Genomic DNA, 23,137 nt, shown 5'->3' with positions numbered 1-23,137 from the left:
ACTTGTGTAGACTTTGGCTGGGAGAAGTTTAGCTGTTTTCCTTTTCTGATGTCAGCCCTTGGAAGTAGCTAGCTAGCTACTCCCTGAATAGTTTGGGTCTATTCCATACTACTGCAGAACATAAAGTATGTCAGGATTCAGTATTCAGCAAACTTTCATTTTCTTCTTACAGGTTTTAAAATCTGATTCAATAGCCATTAATATAAAAGTGTGTATATGTTCCCTATGCTTGGACTCTAAAAATAAAAATAAAACCATAAGGGTTTGAGAACATAAAGTTGTAAATTATAAGACAGAGTCAATTAGAAATACCCAAACACTAATTCCTATTAAACTCTTACAAGCTGAGTAATGACTCTTAAAATTGATCACCTCATAGATGCCTCAGTGTTTCTATGGTACACCTCCCTAGAGCTAGGGTTCCTCTGATTAACTTGAGGACACCATCAGCAAAGAACTCTTTACCAGAATCGAACAGCTGGTCAGAGTTCTTAAGCTTGAGTTTTTAATGACTCCTCAAATCACCTGATAGTCCTCCTAGGGAGGAATAATAGACTAAAATATGGGTGAGTTTAAACTATACTCCAAAGTCATTAAACTGTGCATACTTTTTTTTTTTTTTTGCAGGGCAAAGTGACTTGCCCAGAGTCACACAGCTAGTAAGTGTCAAGTGTCTGAGGCCAGATTTGAACTCAGGTCCTTCTGAATCCAGGGCCAGTGCTTTATCCACTGGGCCAACTAGCTGCCCCCTGTGCATACTTTTTGATACGGTGATACTATCACTAGGCATATTCTGCAAAGAAACCAAAGAACGTGGAAAAAGGACCCATTTGTACAAAAATGTTAACTGTAGAGCCTTTTGTTGTTGGAAAGAACTGGAAACTAAAGGGGTGATCCTCAACTGGGGAATGACCGAACAAATTATGTCATATGAATGAAATGGAACGTTATGTCAACATTCCATACATCTCTATTGAAAATAGTCCCGTTAGGTCATAGGGGAAACTGAGGCCCAGAGAGAAATGAATTGTCCAAGATCTCACATGTAGTAAAGATCAGAGCTATGATTCAAATCCAGGACTTCTGGCTCCAAATTCAATGTCCCTTCCAATACACCACTTTGTTGTTACCCTAGAAAAATTTCCTATCTGGATTACATATATTCCTATCATCTTATGATACATACATGTTTGAATATATACATATGTATACATGCATATATCTACACATAAACATAAAAATATACATATACACATACATATGTATCACGAGTCAAAGAAACATCTCTATATTGTGATAAATGGCAATCATGGGAAACAATGCATGAGTGAGATAAATTTTTCAGTTGGTCATGTTTCAATCTTTTCTGGTTAATTTGTGAAAGGTCACGAGGCGTTGCAGTGAATGGCTTTGCTGGTGGAGGGGCGCTATCGTTCATTTGGGTGTGGGCATACCTAATCTCATTCTACCACAGGGACTGTTCTATATACAGTGAGGGATGCCTGTGTCTTTGCTGAGATGATCATGCCCATTTTTTTTGTTCCATGAGAGAGACTTGGGGCTGCATTTCCTTTTTATGTTAACATTCCCATACCAAGTTAATTCTGCCCTGGTTATTTTCCCTGCTGTAGATGATGTGTTTATTTTTAGCCATCATGTGATCCTCCGGTATTTTCCAGGCACTGCTTGAGTCACCCTCATTTCAGAAAACACTTCAAAGGGAAAAGACACAAAAAAGTCTTCCCATCTCTAAGTAGCTCCATAATTTTAAATTCTAAATATTTAAATCTATTTGCACCCATTATGTATCCCTTTATTACAAACCTAACTTTTCATGCCTCTCATCTCTTAGAAGAAAATTAAATTTCCTTTGAAATATTCACATTAGGTACTAAACCTTATGACCTTCTGATTTCAAACACGTTAGGATATTTTTTTCACAGAGCAATAGAAATGGCAAAAAAAAAGAGCCCCAGAAGACACAGCCCTCAGGTAGGCATATCAGCCATCCTTTGGGGTGCACATCTTTAGCCTGTTTACTCTGGCATCAGAGAAATGCAGTAGCTCTAAGTGGAGCAATTGAAAGGTCTGAATGAGCACCTTGGAGATGACAGATTGAACAGGAACTAAAGACACATGGGCGTTGCTGTGACAACACCTTACATGGGCGTCATCACACTGCTGGCATCAAGTCTTGTTTATGGGGGGGAGAGAGGGGGGAGAGGAAAAAAAACACAACAAAAAGCCTTGAAACCTAAAATGGTGATAATTTTAAAATCTTCTGAATGCTTTGTCCCTCAGGTACAAAGATGGCCCTGCCCACCAGTAGTCTGTAAAGAAGGCATTTTGAGTCTTCCTTCTGGAGCAGTTTACTCAGACTCTCTTGTGACTAACAGTGTACATTTGCTAGATGATGCTGTGTGACCCTGGGCAAGTCACTTAACCTTAATTGCCCTTATCCCCCCCCCAAAAAAAACCCCCCAAACAAACAAACAAAAAAAACATTTGCTGGATGACTGGTTGGGCTTGGTCCATAACCACAGGATAGAGCCTAAACCACACCTTCACCCTCATCAGCACCACGGCAAACTAACTGGCCATTTGCTAATTTATCCCCCCAAAATGAAACTTTCCTACAATTGAGGGTCACTGATTGAAAGACCATGATATGAAGAAATGGAGTTTAAAAAATAAAATGAAAATCCAGCCACTCCTGAGCTAATGTATATGTTCATCTTGCCTTCTGTCTTAGCTTTGCTGTGAGATACTATGAAGAAAAAGATGATGAGTCCCCAGAAATTCTTTATGCCTCCGCTTTAGGGTCCTACTTTTCCTGACCTACATGGACGTGTTAATAATCACTCAGCAGTGCATCAGCCTGGAAAAGATGCTTCTGAAGGGCCTCTGAAGCAGCAGGCTATGTTGTTTCCTGTTCTTCTTAGATATTCCCTTGAACACATGAGGTGACACATAAAGGAACCTGGAATAAAGGAAAGCGGGTCCACGGACATTCTGTGCCATTTCACAGAACAAATTGATACAAAGTCCTTGCTCCTGTGGGCCTTGTACAAGGTTTCACACCAGGTGCCGATGCTTTGGCAGGAAGCCAGCCTGAGGGCAAACCTGTCCAGCAGCATGCAAGGAGCTACCCATAGAACTGATCAACATGAATACAAACACAGTGAAGACCAGCATCTTTGTGACTTGCATTGGAAGCATGTGAGGAAAGAAGAATGCTGGTACTAAGTAGGATGACTACCTTCCCAGGGGCATTTGCTACAGCATTATTTGCCTGTGGTAACTCTGCCATGCTCAAGTTTGTGGGGAAGCAGAATTTGGAATATACCAAATAGCTACTTGGCTATTTGACTGAGAGCTTGGCTTTTGATCTTGGAATCATGAAGATGAGAGTTTGAATGGAAAGAAACAATCAGAAAGTAGTGGCTTAACCCACCAGTCTAGGAATCAAGAGATTTGGGTTTTATACATGTCTCTGCTACTAATCTTTTCTATGGCCTGGGGCACACAGTTTACCTTTTCTGTGTCTCAGCTTCTCCATCTATTAATATGGAGAAAATATCTTTGAATTCCATACAAGAAAGCATATTATATGTGTACTAAAACTTACCATTATTTGTTTTAGTGTCTAGAAAAAAATGAAAGGCATTCCAATAGAATGCTTTTTTCAAAGCAAAGCAATATAGTTTAACTGCTTCTTTGTCCACACACATCAAGCAATTTTCTCTTGGTCCCTGACAACCCACAAATTCCAACCATTCAATAAGAGCAAAGAAAGAACAGAACTGAATTTGTGTTGCTAGGCATCAGTCAGATATGGCACTTTGATTTTATTTCTACGCTCTTTAGTTTTGTTTTTCTTTTTTCCAAAATGGCTTTATGAAGGGAAAAAAAAACCTCACATTAGAGGCCAATGCTAAAAGCAATAAGTACAAAAAATAGAAGATCTAGCCTTTGCAGGGTTGTTGACATCAGAGCTTTCAATAAGTACTGTTTACATTTTTAAGAAAAGAACCATATAGCCACATACTTTTATTTGCTCTCAAGAAATGCAAATATTTTAAGCAGCAAATGATACTAGTAATTGTCTTCTGTGGGGCAGATTTGCCTTGGAAATACTAAATCTGTTAGAGAACTGAAGAAATTATGGAAGTTCCTGGGATAGATTCCCCAGCTAATGCCAAGAGATCCCAATGGAGAGTACTAGTTGCCCCTCTTTCCCCTGACATCCAACCAGTCAAAGCAGTCCACCATATCTCCGGAATGCTGACAAGGAGTAGCATCTGCTGAAACTTGACATAGCCATTTTCCTTGTTAGCTTAGTGGTATCTGATACTTGGCAAGAAGAAAAAAGTATCCACTGAACCACAAGTAATCCCTTTATCAAATAGTATTTGCTTCCTGAATATGCTCAAATCTCATTGCTAAAGTTCTACCCACAGAGTTGGAGAAAATAAATTCTGCATATAGAACACACCTAGTTCTTCATCTGAAAATTACCATCAATATTCATCTACATCACCATCTATCAGATTATGGCATCTCTAATGTCTCTTTATAACATAATCATCAGGCTTTCCTCCTTTATTTATTTTTGGTCTTTTTTTTTTTTAGTGAGGCAATTGGGGTTAAGTGACTTGCCCAGGGTCACACAGCTAGTAAGTGTTAAGTGTCTGAGGCCAGATTTGAACTCAGGTACTCCTGACTCCAGGGTCGGTGCTCTATCCACTGCTCCACCTAGCTGTCCCTTTATTTATTTTTGGGAGAAGGGGGAGCTTTAAAAAAGAAATAATCAAATGTTTAAGATGAAATAATGAAACCCCAAAAGGAAAGAGAAAAAAGCTTAGGTGCCAATTTCTATAACAATTACTGTACTTACTCTAGGTGAGTATAACTTCATATACTTCATTTGGCTTCTGTAGACCCAGAGATCTGAAGTTTCTTTTAAGTGTATAATTGTTCACCTGTTATGGAAAGCTAGGTGGCGCAGTAGATAGTGTCAGGCCCGGAGTCAGGAAGACTCATCTTCCTGAGTTCAAATTTAGTCTCATGGTTACTAGTTGTGCGACCCTCAGCAAGTTACTTAATCCTGTTTGCCTTAGTTTCTCATCTGTAAAATGAGCTGGAGAAGGAAATGGCAAACCACTCTGTTATCTCTGCCAAGAAAACCCCAAATGGGGTCAGGAAGAGTAAGACATGACTGAAACAACTAAACAACAATAACAACAATGACAAAAAAAGCTAATTTTTAATGATGCCTATCTCAACTTGGGATTTTGGCTCAGAGTGATGCAAACAAAATTCCAGCAATTGTTGCACTTACTACACACCTATCAGTATGTCAACATATATTTTAAAACATGTCCCTGGTTACTAGAACAAAAGTCAAAAGGATATTTCCTTTTAAGATACTATCCTTCTGAGTACAGATGAAATGCAATTCACCAAGAAATCATAAACTCTGATTTGGTATCTGCTCTTTACCTCAAACCATGTTATACCACAGGTTAATCCTGTGTTTGCTGAGCTGCTTCAGTATGCAAAGAGGCCAAGTCACTTGATCAGCTCCACTGGAACTTATCATTGGCACAGGACCTGTGATGATTTCATTAGTATATGGGAACTCCCAGTGAGAAACTTCTGTTCCTAATGCAGATACCCACATGCTTTGCTCAAAAGGTTGGCTGGGGCTCTGAGAGGTTAAGTATCTTGCTCAGGGCTATGCAGTCAGCATATGGCAGAGGAAGGATTTGTACCCAGATTTTTCTCTCTATCAACTCATGCAACCCAGCCTCTCTTCACTAGCACTCAAGAAGATAATATTCTGAACATACTAGACAGCTAGAGAAATTTGGCATCTTTTCTTAGAACGTATAAGGTGGGTGTGCACATACAGACATCTGACATACACAAAAGGCTTCCTTGGTGAACACAGGAAGTGAAAGCACATTTTGCTGTAGCACCCAGAGAATCCACTCTTGATTATCCACATATGGATTATCTAATTTGTAGTAATTTCTCATTCCAGATTGACTTCCCCTTTCCCTAAAGGATGCTCCTGGCTTGCCTCCTGAGGCTATCAGTGGGTGTGTGTTCAAAAAAGATAAACACATTTCAGGGGCAGCTAGGTGGCGCAGTGGATAGAGCACCGACCCTGGAGTCAGGAGTACCTGAGTTCAAATCCGACCTCAGACACTTAACACTTACTAGCTGTGTGACCCTGGGCAAGTCACTTAACCCCAATTGCCTCACTTAAAAAAGAAAAAAACCAAAAAAGATAAACACATTTCGATATTCACCTAAAGCAAAACATAAGGAAGGCAAATAGACTGTAACTTTTTATTGTTATTGTTCAGTCATTTTCAGTTGTGTTCAACACTCTGTGACCCCATTTTGGGTTTTCTTGGCAAAGATGTTAATATGGTTTGCCATTTCCTTCCTCAGCTCATTTTATGGATGAGGAAACTGAGGGAAACAGGGTTAAGTGTCTGAGGCTGGATCCGAGTTCTGGTCTTCCTGACTCCGGGCCTGGCACTCTACCCACAGTTCTATCTAGCTGCCCAGACTATAACTAAGTCACATAATATATTTCAAAGCTAAATAGAAATGCTTTAAGGGATCATCTGCTATTTTAAATTACATGTCTCACAGCTTGCATCCACAGCACAGACTCCACCTAGCCCTGGCTCTAGAGAAAATGGATTGCCCAATTCTCATACGCCTCCCACGCTGCTGCACCTGCTTTCCCCTACACCAGGGATGCCTTCTCTTACATCTTAGCCTTTTCAAATCCTACGTTAGCCTTTAAGAACCAGCCACCTTCTCTAGTAAAGGTAAATAATTAAGAATTAACCAATGTCTTCTTACATAATAGGATTTGGAGCCCAGGGCAACCTTAGAGATCACCTACTCCAATGCCAGCATTTTATCCTGTGTTTGCTGAGCTGCTTCAGTATGAAAAAAGGCCAAGTCACTTGATCAGCTCCACTGGAATTTATCATTAGTATATGGGAACTCCCATGAGACCCCTCTAAAAAGGTTTGCCCAACGTCACACAGGAAGCAAGTAGATTTGAACAGAGATCTTTTGAGTTTACAGAGTACTCTTGCTCTATACCACAGCACCCCATCAGTACTAGTGCCTAAGGGGGTGGGGGTGTGACAACAGATTTAAGTGACTGCATCTACCCAGTATTGCTGGGAAATGATGTGCTCGGTATGAGATAATTTTCTAGGTAACTCATCCATTTAAACATTCAAGTGTTTAAGAAATTTTTTTTTTTTTTAGTAAGGCAATTGGGGTTAAGTGACTTGCCCAGGGTCACACAGCTAGTAAGTGTTAAATGTCTGAGGCTGGATTTGAACTTAGGTACTCCTGACTCCAGGGCCGGTGCTCTATCCACTGCACCATCTAGCTGCCCCGGTGTTTAAGAAATTTTAACCATTTGAAACGGAAAATTCCTAAAGTGTAAAAATAAAACTTTTAAAACCTTTTTCTGGCTTCTCAAACAGACTATTGTGAACAGAATTTGAACATTTTTTGGCTAGTTTAGGATATATTTTGGTGCAAAGCAGCAATGCTCCCAGGGATCACTAAAACGAATAGGCCTGTTTGTCCCTGTCCTGTCTCCTCCCTTGGTGTCAAGCAGTCAACAGCCACACTCCTGTAGCCATACCTCTAACCATTTTCTAATGTGCTTTTTCCAATTTGTTGTGACTTGCCAAATCAGACAGCCAAGTGTATTAGAATTAGTGTTTAGAGGGGGCAGCTAAGTGGCGCAGCGGATAAAGCACTGGCCCTGGATTCGGGAGGACCTGAGTTCAAATCTCAGTCACTTGACACTTACTAGCTGTGTGACCCTGGGTAAATCACTTAACCGTCATTGCCCCACAAAACGAAAACAAAAGAATTAGTGTTTAGAAAGAATAAAAGGGCTCTGAGGAATGAAGGACATAAGCTTTGGTACATGGACTAATAGAGGACCACAGATTGACAACTTCTGGAAAGGACCTCAGAAGAAATTTATTTCAACCTTCTTCATTTTACAGATGAGAAAACTGAGGCCCAGAGCTACTAAGTGACTTGCCCACATCCACATGGGTAGAAGGTGAAAGACCTGATTGGAACTCACCTCCTCTGATTCCAATGCCAGCACTTACCCACTTGTTCTACATTAAGGCCATGGAGTATGTTCTTGGAGAACAATGCTTTGTTTTTTTGGGGGCGTGGGGGGCAGGGCAATGAGGGTTAAGTGACTTGCCCAGGGTCACACAGCTAGTAAGTGTCAAGTTTCTGAGGCTGGATTTGAACTCTGGTCCTCCTGAATCCAGGATCAGCGCTTTATCCCACTGCGCCACCTAGCTGCTCTTTGCACCACTTAGTTGCCCCTATTTTTGTTGTTGTTGTTGCTTTGCTATTTTCAAATGCTTTCTGAACACTCCTGACCCTGGACTCTTGCTGTTATCTAAGTCAATAATGGTGTCCCCAATCCTTCTCCACTTTTAAAAATCCTGCTCAGTTGTTAATACTCATGGGAATTATCACCTCTTCAATCAAGCCTTTGCTGATTTCTTTCCCCTTCCTGGTCAGAAATGATCTTTCTTTCTTCTGACACTAATATCACCTGTAAAAGGAGGAGGTAAGATGGGTTGGCCTATGGAGGCTCTTCCCTTTCTCCATCTATGATCTTCTAAACTAATTACCTGAAATTATAGAAAAATCCATCAGGAAGCAAAAATCCTACCCATTTGTTTACCTGTTTACATTCTTTTATCATTTGGGCTCAACCAAACAAAAAGTTAAACAACTTTACCTTCCATATTGAAAACATGTGAAAAAGTGGTGATAACAGGTGTGGTTAACAGAAAGCTATCTGAGGAGTTAGGAAGACTGGGTTCAAGTCCTACTTCTGACACATCCAACCATGTGACCCTTGGCAGTCTACTTACTCTCAATACTTCAGGCACCTCTAGCTGACTATAGGTTGCAAAGAAGGTGGCTCCCTATTGCCCCGAGGTTCAAATACAAAATCAGTTTAGCATTCAGAGCCTTTCATAATCTAGCTCCCTCCTAACTTTCCAGAATTCTCACACCTTACTCCCCATACGTATCCTTCTCTCCAGTAACACTGGCCTCCTGGTTGTTCTACTAACAAGACACTCCACCTCTTGGTGCCAGGGATTTTTTCTGGTCATGCCCCATCCCCTCTTCTTCCTCTGCTCCAACAACCGACCTCCCTGGCGACTTTTACATCCCAATTAGTATCCCATCTCACACAGGAAACCTTTCCCAAGCCCTCAATTCCAGTGCTTTCCCTCTTATTTCCTATTTCTCCCTATATAGCTTGCTTTGCACATTGTCTCCTCTGTTAGACTGTGAGCTCCTTGAGAGCAGGAGCTGTCTTTTGCTGCTTTTTGTAACCCCAGCACTTAGCGCAGTGCCTGGCACATGGAAGGCGCTTAATAAATGTTTCCTGATTGACCCATGTTGATAGAGGAGGTTTCCTGATCTGAGAGATCTCTAAACTAATGACGTCACAGGTTCAGCCGCTATCCCTGTTGCATATATGCCACATATGGGATTTACCCGAAGACTTTCCACTGCTCTCAGATAAATGTGACAGAGCAAAACAAATGATAATAAAACCTGCTCAAAGGAACTTGAAGATTGCCTGCTAGAGAGAGAGAGCCAAGCTCAATGACAACAGTTTCTGGGATGAAAAGACTGAAATCCCTTTGTTGTTATAGTACCTGCCGTAGGTGAGTTTGCATGGTGAGATTTCTTGGGCAAGTTGAAGATCTGTTCACCAGGGTCAGGTGGGGGAATGGCATCCTGGCCTTGCCGAGCCTCCACGGGGTCATACTCCTTCCCATCGTAGTTTGCATCATAGAACTTCTTAAACCACTGGATGAAATCCAAGTTGTCCTGAAAGCGGCCTTTCACTAGCTTCTCCACCGGAATGACCTGCCAAATAAAATCAAGTCATGTTTGTGGGCTCATTGTCTCTCCCATTAGACTGTAAGCTCCCTGAGGCAGGACTGCCTCTTGTGTCTTTTTTTTTTTTTTTTTGGTATCCTCAGCATTTTACACAGTGCCTGGCACACAGTAAGTGCTTAATAAATGTTTGCTGCCTTGCCTTGTTTGTAATTTGTGACTACTTTTTTCCTCTCCCTCATGTTCTTGTGTTTGAATAGCTCTATTCTTGCATTGGTGGTTTTTAACTCCTCTCCAGCAGAAAAACCAAATTAACATTTCACTTTTGGAATAGTGAATACTGTCAAGCAAAACCAGAGTCTCTCATTCAAATCCTTGCTGCTTTATAATTCCTTGCACAACAGTGTAGGGATAAAATGATTTCAAGAACATGGCCAGAAAATAATCATACTCAAGGGAAGAATCAGTCTGTGAGAACTCAGTCAAGGCCTTCCTGTTCATTATCTGAATTGACAGTCAGCATTCCTCCTAGCAGTCTCATAGAAGGTCATTGAACTGTTCAGAAAGTACCTGGTTCCAATCAGCACACACATGCTTAGTGGATAGGCTGTGCCTCTGAAGACGAATTGGGAACTTTCCTGTAACTGAAGTAACTCTTCACCACAAATATTATCCCACACTCCCATATTAATTATACTGGTGGTGAGGAAGAGGCACAACATAGGTGTGTGTGTGTGATAGAGAGAGAGAGAGAGAGAGAGAGAGAGAGAGAGAGAGAGAGAGAGAGAGAGAGAGAGAAAGAGAGAGAGAGAACTGGACTGTATGTGTGTTGCTCACTTTTTGTCAAGTGAGGAACATTGAATGAAAATGTGAACTGACACCATGTAGACTGAACCTATTGTGAGGATTTGCATTGTCAGCAGTTGCTGTGTTTATGAGCTATATACCTGCCGAATCTCCTCTTGGATCTAGAAAGGTAAAAACGAGCCTTTTAACACATTAGTGACAAAACTTAGGCCATGATGTCAAATTCAGCGCTCTCTCCACTATGTCATATGGCCTCTCAGTTATCCTGTTAAATTAAGTCATTAGTCATGATTTTTATAGGATGTTCTTCACAAAGATTCAATGGAAACCAAATTAAGTCAAGTGTGACTAGACTGATTACTGGAGGAGATTCCAACCTCTTCTTGAAACCTTTATCTACTCACAATTAACAAAAACAAAAAGCAAAAGTCACACTTACTTTTTCCAAAGCTACCATACTTAAATTACGAGAATTATTAATATCTGTTTTAATCAACTTGTTAGTAAGCATTAATACATCTTTATAGATGATAATTTTTGCATGTAAAGTTTAAGACACTAACCAGAAGAAGAAAATAATTTTTGGATTTCATATAAAAATCAAAGTTACAAGAAAACGAGTTCAAATTTGGAGGTCCTAAGTAAAATTTGACCAAAAAAGCTTCTATTACCCACTTCTGGAGATCACCAGCATGAACCCTAACTCTCCAATAAGGCCTTCCAGGATATAACAAGAGCATTTTAGTATTGGATATGACTAAAGAAATTGTCAATTACAATTCTGGTGTCAGAATTGCTTTAATATCAGCCCTTATGAATATTCATATAATTTCTGCTTTAATTTTCCCCCTGTTTTAATTAAAACCTATATTGAACACCTATTATGTTCAAGGCATGAAGGAAAAACAAAGTTAAGACAGACACAGATGGGAAATTCTGTCCATGGTGTGCAGTAGTGGAGAATTAGGTAGTACAAATATTATGGAGATTTATTGTGCTTGAAGGGACTAGAAATAGCTAAGCCTGGAATGACAGGTTAGAAGGTTGGAGATGGCCTAGAATCCTAAACTAAGGGGTTCAGACTTTGATAGAAAATGGGAAGCCATTGGAAGTTTTTAAGTCAGAAAGATGGGTATGTATGGCATAATCAGTAGAGTGCTTTTAAGAAGATAAATTTGGCATTAGTGTGTAGGATGCAATGAAAGGAAGCAATGATGGAGTAACTTAACCATTATTAGGAGAGGCAGTTAGTTCTATGCCTCTACCTATGAAAATGGATGACATTCTTTTCTGCAAATATATTAACCAAGTTAAGATGAAGAGAAATCAAGCAAGTAGAGCAACTGATTGTTAACAAGTTAGTTGCTATCACAATATGGTAAAAACACTTAAGTCAAATTACTCTCCTCATCTGTAAAAGGAGGGAGGCAGGACTAAGTACCTTCTAAGGTCTTTTCCAGTTTTCAATCTATGACCTAATAAACTAAGCCATTCCCCCCCCCCCCCCCCCCCCCCCCGCCCCCTTATTCAACATTCTTCTTTTGTTATGAAAAACTATTCTAATTAAGGAAGGTAGAATATTTCTCTTTGCAACTAATAATAGCTCTTAAGTACTAAAAGTACTTATAGTAAGATTAGTATAGTCCTTATAGTAAGAACAGAAAAACCTCTTAAACATAAACTCTTAAAAAAAATGAAGCCCAATGGCTACTATCTATTTTTTAAAGTTCATGCTAAATCACTATGGGAGCTGAGCTGATTTTTTTTATGTCATATATAGACCTTGGTATTCATACTTTTGACTCTTCAGCCAAAGGCTGATTCTTGTATTTCCTCTATAAATTTTAAGGCCAAATGACATAGTTTATTAAATGCAATTCAGTCCCCTACCTTATCAACATTCATTCTTTTAAATGATGCTTGCAGAAGTTTGAAGTTGTGAATATATTCATGCTCCAACTTTGCTTGAAATTTTACTTTCTTCAAACTAATGCAGCCTGGGAATAGCATGTCCATGAACTGGCAATAGGCGGCTCCTGAAACGAGAGGAAGAAAGTATTGGAATTAATCTTGATGCACAGAGAGGTGAGAAAGTGACATGTATTGTCAGGAAGAAAAGTCATCATGCTTAAGGGCCACTTAGAATCCACAGTGAGGACCAACTTGTTCCAGTGCGTGAAATGTCACTGTGGCGTTTACATGGTTCTTGCCTCTCCACTGGGTTGGGATGCACCAATGATTGCAGCGGAATGACAAAAGAAATGATTATGATGGAAAGAGTGGGAGTCAATTTTCCATTTCCAACTGCTGGCTCTACTATGTTGTGTCTTGGAGAAGAGTACTCTAGAATGGATGATGAGAAAGCTTTTTTTGCATGGCAATGAAATTAATGCCTCATTATCTTAACTTCCTGAAGCCAAAGAGCTTAATGGCAGCTAGAATATCAGTCACTAAGAGCTCATTTCCTCCATGCTGTCCTTGGCCTTATCCCTAATCCCAACCTCCAGCAAATGGCCATACTTATTTTCATTTTTTCAGTTAGTTTCTTCCTGCCCCGAATTGCTGAAAGACAGGCATGTGTAGTAGGAAAAAACAAAACGAAAACTGGCTCAGATGCAGTAGGAATACCAGTCCCCAGGTCTGCTATCTACTGGCCGAGTGATCTTTCTCAGGTGTTTAACCTCCCTGGGACTCAGTCTCCGCACTTGTAAAATGGAGACAGTAACATTTCTGTCACCTCCTTCAGTGAAATTAGCAGGAAAATCAAATGAGATGAAGTATGTAATAAGTCACTTTGAAATAGTAAAGGCCTTCTATGATTATAAGGTATTAGGAAGTGGATGGTTTTGCTTGGTTTTGTTTGTCTTTTGGAAAAGGACTTAGGCTATAAGGACTTTTACTTGGAAAAACTGCCCAGTTTCAATGATTTAAGTTTTTTTTTTCCTTCCCTTTCTGTTCTTAGTCTGTGCAGTGAATGTTTTGTGACAGACTAGACTGAAGAATGGATTTCTTTGTCTGTTTTACCATACAGATATTGTATGCTTCATTGATGGCCTCAGTGCATAAAATCAGTGAGGAAGGGCTATGATGACAATAGTCCTCGGTCAGCTGAAACTAGGAAATGCTTGGGCAGACAGCGAGGAGAGTTCATAGAGTGAGAGAAGAGATCATAACAACATCTGCTCCCATCTGTAGACCACATTAAGGTTTGCAAAGTACTTTCCTGGCAAGAAAATTAATTAAGAGGTAGGGAGTACAAGTATTAACATTCCCATTTTACAGATAAGAAAACTGAGGCTCAAAGCAGTTAAGTGACTGGCTCAAAAATATACAACTAGTAAAAGTACCTGAGGCTGAATTATTATCTCCACCTTGCTCTGGTGTGTCCCTCCTTAGCCAATGACTAGAGTTTAGGGGATTAGGTAATGAAGGATAGGTAGGAGAAGGGAATATTTTTGAGGACAATCTACCAAGGATGGGAGCGGAGGCATCATGAATTTGGGGGTACCATTGTACCCTCTCTCTTCTGCATTTAGTTATTCCCTTTTGGGTAATCATTATTAATCTGCATACTTAAAATTTATAATTTTATCTACTTTTGTGCTATGATTTTCCTAGCTGCCTAGAAATGACCTTACCATCTATTCTTTAGGTCAATAAGAATAGACTTTTACATTTTATAACTGGTTGTATAAAAGTGGCTTTATGAAACTTATCTGTGTGTACACACATGATGTACCCATGTGTATATGTATATATGTGCATACATATGTGTGTTGTGTATGTCTATGTCTATGTGTGTATGTATGTGTCTATATATCCCTTTAAGGTTGGGGCTTTTTTTTTTTTTGGTAGGGCAATGAGGGTTAAGTGACTTGCCCAGAGTCACACAGCTAGTAAGTAAGTGTCAAGTGTCTGAGGCCGGATTTGAACTCAGGTCCTCCTGAATCCAGGGCCAGTGCTTTATCCACTGCACCACCTAGCTGTCCCTTCCCCTTAAGGTATTTTTAAAAGCCTGGGATCCCTGACACTGAGTTGGCACGCCATGCCTTCACAAACTATACCTCCTTTCTCCCTGTACCACACCTTGGGGTTAGCTTGGTTGATGCCTTCTCTTAGGGATGAAGGCAAATCCAATAGGGACAGGGGTGGTTTGGGGTGTTTCAGTGATAGGAAGGCATCATGAGTTTGAGCAAGCCCTTAGGTCACTCCATATCCAAAGGGATTTGGGATTTGGATTAGGGTACACATTGGTGAATGAAGCAAGACTGGGGTTTTCCAGACATAGTGGAGAGCCAATCACCAAGAAGAACAGTGGGGTCTCAGGGTAGAAGTTTCTCCAGGACTAAGAGTAGGGAGTGAAAGCATATACAAATGGGCATGCAAGGTAGAAAATGATGTAGGGGAAAGAAGGCTTCACTTCCCAATGGAGGTGGCACCTGCACCTTCAAAGTAGATAAGGCATCAGAAAGGCAGATGAGGAAGGGATGCGTTCCAGGCATTGGGGACTGCTTATGTGAATGCATAGGAATGTGTGATGGCACGCCAAGATCAGGGAATTCAGGGGAAATCCTTAAGTTGTGTTTTTGTTTGTTTGTTTGTTTGTTTTTTTAAAAACATGAACTCTGTCGCATTTGCCTCATCCTGTATTGGCTTGATTTTTCTAACTTAAGTATAGTACTTTATATTTATCTTTATTATAATTCATTTTATTACCTTCAGTCTATTATTTAGAACCTATTTCTATAATTATTAATTAGCCTAAGTAATCTTCTAATTTGTTAATGTAATCTAGATGTAATCTAGACCCTTATCCAAGTCATTGATAAATTTTTTTTTGAAAAACAGGACAGAATTCTAAGCAGTTAAAATATTGTTGGTAAACGTACATTTATTAAGTACCCTCTATATGCCAGGGGCCTGTTAGGTGGTATAGTGGCTAGAATGCTGAACCTGGAGTCAGGAAGACTCATCTTTCTGAGTTCAAATTCAGCCTCAGACACTTACTAGCTGTGTGACCCTGGGTAAGTGACTTAACCCTGTCTACCTCAGTTTCCTCATCTGTAAAACAAGCTGGAGAAGGAAATGGCAAACACTCCAACATCTTTGCCAAGAAAACCCCAACAGTCAGATATAACTGAAAAATGACTAAATGACAACAAAACTATCTGCTAGATACTGTTCCCAGTGCTGGGGATGCAAAGAAAGGCAAAAAACAGTCCCTGCTCTCAAAGAGCTCACAGTCAAGTGCAGGGTTTCTGAAACTTTTCCCACATGAGACCCCTTTTCACCGGAGAAAGTTTTATGTAATCTCAGACATATAGGTATATAAGTATATAAAATAGGTATACATAACCACATTCAGTTATGTGACCCACAGTTTAAGAAGCTAGGGTCTAGGGGCAGCTAGATGGCGCAGTGGTTAAAGCACCAGCCCTGGATTCAGGAGTACCTGAGTTCAAATCCGGCCTCAGACACTTGACACTTACTAGCTGTGTGACCGTGGGCAAGTCACTTAACCCCCATTGCCTAAAAAAAAAAAAGAAGCTAGGGTCTAATGTTTACCCTTGAAACTTCTTTTTTAAATAATCTAATCCATTGATCAATACTCTATAGGTATGATCATTAAGCCATTTATAAATCTACCTAATGATACTATATTCTGTCCATAAAGATACAATAAGATAAGATTATCAAATTAAAATAAGGCTATCAAATGACTTGCTGAAATCCATCCATATCAAATATATATGTGTATGTATGTGTCATATATATAAAAGACTTATATATATAAAGATATATAGATATAGATAGTTTTCCTCATCTACTGAGACTAATAATCCTCTCAGAAAAGGAGTAAGGTTGCTTGGTATGACTTAAGTTTAGGGAATCCATATTGGCACTTGGTGATCACTACTCACTTTTTAAATGCAGAGAAATCCTCCATCTGATCATGTTTTATAATTCTACTCAGGCTCTGCACTAAACTCACTAGTATAGTTTATACCTTTTCAGAAAATTGGCACAGCATTTGGCATCTTTAAGACTTTCCATGCCTCTTTTATTTTCTATGATCTCTCAAAGGATCAGTAGCAAATTAATCTCCCCTGCAACTTCTTTGAGGACCCTAAGATGTTATTCAACTGGACTGGTGGCTTGCCTTTCTTTGGAATAGGTAGGTGCTCTCTTACCATTTCTTCATTTCCTTTTTAACTATGTTTATGTTCTACCCTTTCCCAGCTGAAAAAATAATTTTACTTTCTTTTTTTTTTGTGGGGGGTAGGGTGGGGGCAATGAGCGTTAAGTGACTTGCCCAGAGTCACACAGCTAGTAAATGTCAAATGTCTAAGGCTGGATTTGAACTCAGGTTCTCCTGAATCCAGGACCGGGGCCTTTATCCACTGAGCCACCTAGCTGCTCCTAAAAATAATTTTTCTTGATAGAAACATCCCTCCAAAGCTTGCTTTTTCACCTGGTCTCCTGAGAGATAAAACTGTCCACCAAGAGACAGAAATTTTCCCAACACTATGATTTTAGCTATACTCTCCAAAGATGCCCACGTATTTGTCTCTGTGCCTATTTGGTTATTTGTATCAGGAAAGCATCATCAATATCCTCTATCTGAGCAGTCAAGTAACATATTATCAAAAATGTATTTCTTAAACATTGTTTGCTCCTTTTCTTCTTATTGGCCTGGATTATCACTTCATTTTCACTTTTGAGCTTTAGAATTTCCATAGAGGTCTGCATCCATTTGCTGTTATAGAACTATTCTGTTCCCTCTACTACTTTTAGATATTACTGGTGAACAAGTTTTACCTTTCCACTGTTGTATTCTCTAAGTCCCATCCCACCAATTTACAGTGATTCCTATGAGGTCAAAATTACTTTTTAAAAAAATTTGAGTTAAACTCTTTTATGAACCGTATTATGTATATAGCTCCCTCTCTGAGTTTATCCCCGCCCCCATTCACACTGACTACCCAGGTTCACACTTGTGGGTCCACACTCCTAAAGCTATAGCTCATGAGCCCCCACTGATAACCTTTACCTTCAGTATTGAGCTAGAGTACACAATTAGCTCAGAGTAAAGGTGTTTACTTGTAAAGCATAAGAGCATTAGCTGAAAAACATCTGTTCCATAAACCTGGACACACTCTCCCATAAATTAATATAGAATCATCAGAAAGAGTGAGCACACACACATAGAATATGCTCATAGACACCTATGGGGAACACACACAGCCAAGACAATTCACATCTCCTGAACCCCAGGGTGCCAGTGTCTTTTCTCCTCTCATGGTGTTCACACATTGCTCCCCCTGGGGCAGAACATAATTCCTGGACATGTTCTGTTGGTCTCCCTGGGCCTGCTCCTTTCTGTAGCTCAGCCCAACTTCCCAGCTGGCTTCTCTGGCTGTTTCAGCTGACTGTTTTGGGGGCACAGCATCTCTCTCCTGCTGGGAAAGTTACACCAGTGGGTTGAGAGAGGAAAAAGAAATCTCTTCTCCCAATGCACTGTGGAAGAGGCACAAGGAAAAAGGGAAAGAAAAAAAAACAAGATTTCACCTCAAGCGCTGTAACAGCCTTACATCACAGCTGGCTCTCTTCTCAACTGCCAGAGATGACTTAATTGCCTAAACAACTTCTCAGAACTTGCTCTTCATTTTTAAAGGCCACCAAGGCTGTGGCTTCCCCTTCAGTCAGCTGGTGGCTAGAAGTTTTATAATTTCACCAAATTAACTAAAGAGCTTCCTCACAGCACCTAATGCAGTTGAGAAGTGTAAACATTTCTTTTAGCTTCTTTTACACTGGTGTCAAATTCTATAATTTTATAATATTTGCAATATTATAATTTTATAGGATTCCTTTAAAATCTAGGAACAGGCCACTGAGGGTAAAAGTCAAACTTGAGTCACATAGTGACTCAAAATCTGAAGGGGAGAAAAACCTTATGTTAACACTCTGCTGTCTCTGTTACCTTCTGGTTATAATTGCATTAAGTGGGTTGAGGGGACTCAATTGAATGGGAGTCTTCTGATCAGTAAAGAGCATCCCCTTCACACATATACATGTATGTTGTATACTGACATTCAAGACAGGCCAGTGTAGTAACTCAAGTTTGACAATGGCATGAAAAGGAGATGTTTGTAGACCATCCGAGAATTAACAAAAGGAGGTTTACTGGCCATAGCATGAGAAGGATATTTAGTGAGGAACAGGCTTTGATTCAGCTGAGCACGGCTTGCTGGCCTACACTCAAAAGCCTGAGGGCAGGAGGTGGGTGACTACTGGTGCCTTGGCTTTTGTATTTAGGACACCAGAAAACTATGTCAATTGTCCTGATCTGATTAGGTCTCAAGGGTGGTTTCAATATATTTTTTTTTTGGTAGGGCAATGTGGGTTAAGTGACTTGCCCAGGGTCACACAGCTAGTAAGTGTCAAGTGTCTGAGGCCAGATTTGAACTCAGGTCCTCCTGAACACAGGGCTGGTGCTTTATCCACTACACCACCTAGCTGCCCCCTCAATATTTTTTTAAGGAAAAACTAGCCTAGCCTTAGGATATTGCTATCATCACAACATCTAATTTGTAATTTCTGTCCCTCTGTCTAGTTATTTTCTTTTATAGAGTACTGGTTTACCTGTTGTTCTTTCTATTATTATAATAATTATTATTAACCATACCTGGTTTTAAAGTTTTATGTGGTCATTTTTCTCACACTCTAGGACTAATTATCACTTTAAAGACATCAGGGTCATAGCAGCAAGTCTTATGACCAAACATTCCTTTCCAGGTTTCATCCTTAGTCAAGATCCCATTATTCTAGTATCTTTATCTATTTCTCACTTTCTTTTTTAAGGTCCAAATCCCCAATTGGAAGAAGAGATGAAAATACCATTATGCCTTTAGATCCTCCAATATCCTGCCCAAGATTCTGTAGTTACTAAGAGATAACTTTCCAGGTTTCTTCCCATAGTCTTCATGATTTTCCCATGAATCACCAGAAAAGTGTAGCTGTTAGAAGATTGTCAAAGTCTTTGAACACATTCTTTTCTACTTTGGATCCCTGATTCAAGAATACAACACTCCTCCAAGAAGACCAATTAGGTCCATGAATACTCTGAGGGGTGTCACCAATAGCCATCACTTGTCTCTTCTTCTGGGGACCTGTATTATTAGGTTTTTCTTATACCTGATGACACCTGCTTATTATTCCTGTTGTTAGTCTGTGCATAGTGGGATCCTACTTCTTTCTCTGTGAGAAAAGCTTCCTGGTTATTATATAAATCCAGGGGCTCAGCGTTTCCTATCCTTTCCTTCTTCTGTTACATTTCTCTATTTGTCATACACTTTACCACAATTTTAATTCCTTTCTACTCACTCAGAATTTTCTCCACCCCCCCCTCCTTTCGATGACTTCTTTTATCTTCTCTACTCCATTCAAGCATATATTAAGTACTTACTAGGTATCAGGCACTGTGCTAGACAGAAGTGCTTCAAAGATTCCCCCCCCACACACACACTAAAATGCTGCTCTCAAGGTGCTTCCATTCTACTGGACTCTTGAATGATCCAGAGCACAAAGAAGTGTTATTTAAACCCATTTACCTTCTCTTCTAGCTAGAAGAATAATTTGTACTTAATACACATATAACTGATTAGTGCCTCAGGCAGAAATTCAACTATATCCCAAATTGGCAGATCATAGGAACAGTTTCTCCATGTTCTAGATACTTTCTTATATGAATAAAGTTAGGGTTCCAAGACCTCTATGACTTCTCCTAAAACTCCTGTTACTGATTGCCATGACAAAATGGCATCCTCTTGTACTGCTGGGTTCTCAATCATACAGGCTTCTGGGATGCTTCTTGTAAACCAGCTGATCTTCATTTTGTTTGGCAGACCCTTCAGTAGTACAGGTATACTGTGCCTGAGCTACCCAGCTGAGCTACCCAGGCTCCTTAAGCAATCATCAAACAAATTCAGCATAGTTGGAAACTCTTAGAATCAGACATTATAAATGTTTAATTAATTATTATTATTATTATTTTTATTTTTAGTGAGGCAATTGGGGTTAAGTGACTTGCCCAGGGTCACACAGCTAGTAAGTGTTAAGCATCTGAGGCCGGATTTGAACTCAGGTACTCCTGACTCCAGGGCTGGTGCTCTATCCACTGCACCACCTAGCTGCCCCCTAATTAATTATTAAATGGGTAAATATCACTGGCCCCAAAGTCAGAAGACCCAAGTTCAAATTCTGATTCTTGGGGGCAGCTATGTGGCAAGTCACTTATCCCTCATTGTCCTGCAAAACCAAAACCAAAATCCCAACAACAATAACAGCAAAATTCTGATTCTTAACTTATTATGTAAGTATAGCAAATCTGTCTATCTCTCTGGGCTTCCTTTGTTCATTTATAAAACCAAAGGATCAGATTAGATGATTTCTAGTCCAAAACAACTCCTAAAACTTGTCAGTTCTATGATTCTAGTATTGTTAACAAGTTCCTTTCTTTTTTTTTTCTCCCCCCCCGCCCCCCGCAGGGCAATGGGGTTTAAGTGACTTGCCCAGGGTCACACAGCTAGTAAGTGTCAAGTGTCTGAGGCTAGATTCGAATTCAGGTCCTCCTGAATCCACAGCCAGTGCTTTATCCACTGTGCCACCTAGCTGCCCCCCTAACGAGTTCCTTTCTTGAAGGATATTGTATAGTTCTGCTAAAAAGTAAAAACTGAGTTACATAATTCTTCAGTCTTTCCAGATTAGCCCCATCGTTTTCATTTTAGGCATTATCTTCTGTCTCCTTTAATATAAGAGGAAAACTCTAATGTGTTCCCTCATCTGCAGGGACACTCCCTAAGGATAAATACACACTCACCAAGCCAGACAGACGTCATTAGTACATTCCAATGAAACCATCCAATGAAGCTGATCTCACCAGCACCTCTGCAGGTGCACATTTAGCAATGTATCACATTTCTTCAGATCTTTATCTTTGCAATATTCTCGAGTTCCCCCAAAGCCCCCTAAAGCTCCTTGATTTTACTTTTCAATACTGCTTGAGAATCCAAATGTTCACTGTTCCTACTGGATGGATAGTCACACATCAGTAAAAGGGAAAGCCTTCCCAACAAAGACTGCAATTAGCAGCATTTTTCATCCTCTGACAAGACTCGCTCCCGAGCCTCTCCTATCCACAATGCATGGCTAGATTTTCTGTTTCAGTAAGACACCTCTTTGGGAAATGAGGTCTCACTGACAAGGAAAGGCAGTGGGGGCAGGGGGAAACATAAACAGTCACACATTTCTAACAGACCTGAGGAAAATTACAACTAACCCAAGCACAAGGTTATAAAAGTAATTCTAAAAAACATAAAAGTGAATATTTTTAAAGGAAAATATTGTTTTTCCAAACACTTCCAGTTCTTAAAATACACCCCCCATAATGTATTGTTCTCCATCAGCAAAAATGCCATTTTTTATATATATAATTATATATATGTATTATGTATTATATAACTATGTATATAATAAACCCAATGGCAGATTTAAAAAAATTTCTGCTTCTTGCTCAAATAAATATTTTGTAGTTTGTTACTACCGTGATACCTAATTTGGTCAAAATGAACTGGAACCCCTGGCCTGGGTCTCACATACCAAAAATGAAGATTAAGGGTTCAGAAATGATTCAGGTTTCAACTTAGATTACTAATTGGAATTCCCATGGCAATCTCCTGATCTTACTGCTCCCTTCTCTTTATTTGTAGTTATGCCAGGAGCAATTTTTAGTCTTACTTTTTAAAAAGCACAAATATTATGTGGCTTTAAAATTAATTTCATATAGTAAGAAAAGTGCTATAATCTGCTGGAAGATTTCTCACTTGGTTTTCATAAAAACCCTCTCCCCTAAATAAAGTTGATTTAGAGCATCTTCCTTTACATAAAAGAAAACACGCTAATTATTGTTTGGCCAAACTGATTTTTCCAAAAACAGTCACTATATTTTTTAAAAGCCCTGTAAAATGACACGACCAAACTTAAAATGAGGTGAATTGCTCGCCTTTTTTGACCCTTCTAGGGGCAGGATACCTTAAAAACAATTTCATAAGACAACAACAAATTACAGATAAGAGTGCCTTGTTTCTTTGTTGTTCACAATCAGCCAACCAGAAACAAAGAGGACCTTGAGGAAAGCCTGCATTTAGCCATGGTTTCTAGGGGAGTCAGACAGAAAGACCAGGCTGGTTTATCACTGAGACAAGTGGTACTGAGGAGAGAGATTGTGTAGAAGGAGTATGAGCCGGGGTCAGGTGAGGTTATGAGCATGACTCTGTTCCCTGAACTCAGCATTTGGATCCTGGGCTGGTTTCTGTCTCTC

The 23,137-nt window shown here is 39.8% G+C and overlaps 1 protein-coding gene across 2 annotated transcripts in view; it reads right to left on the bottom strand.

The window, feature by feature from the left end:
• The window catches only part of MAPRE2 (microtubule associated protein RP/EB family member 2), a 221,565-nt gene that overhangs the window by 36,074 nt on the left and 162,354 nt on the right, over nucleotides 1-23,137 (bottom strand). For both annotated transcript variants that reach the window (XM_044003190.1, XM_044003188.1), the window contains 2 exons: nucleotides 12,649-12,794; nucleotides 9,768-9,981 (listed from right to left, as the gene is read on the bottom strand). In XM_044003190.1, coding sequence (XP_043859125.1) covers nucleotides 9,768-9,981; nucleotides 12,649-12,794 — 360 coding nt within the window. The remainder of the gene's footprint in view (nucleotides 1-9,767; nucleotides 9,982-12,648; nucleotides 12,795-23,137) is intronic.

This window comes from Dromiciops gliroides, chromosome 1 (assembly GCF_019393635.1).
Source record: "Dromiciops gliroides isolate mDroGli1 chromosome 1, mDroGli1.pri, whole genome shotgun sequence".
Classification (NCBI taxonomy): domain Eukaryota; kingdom Metazoa; phylum Chordata; class Mammalia; order Microbiotheria; family Microbiotheriidae; genus Dromiciops; species Dromiciops gliroides.
The sequence above is the reverse complement of the archived record's forward strand: the minus strand, read 5'-3'. Positions and strand labels throughout refer to the sequence as shown.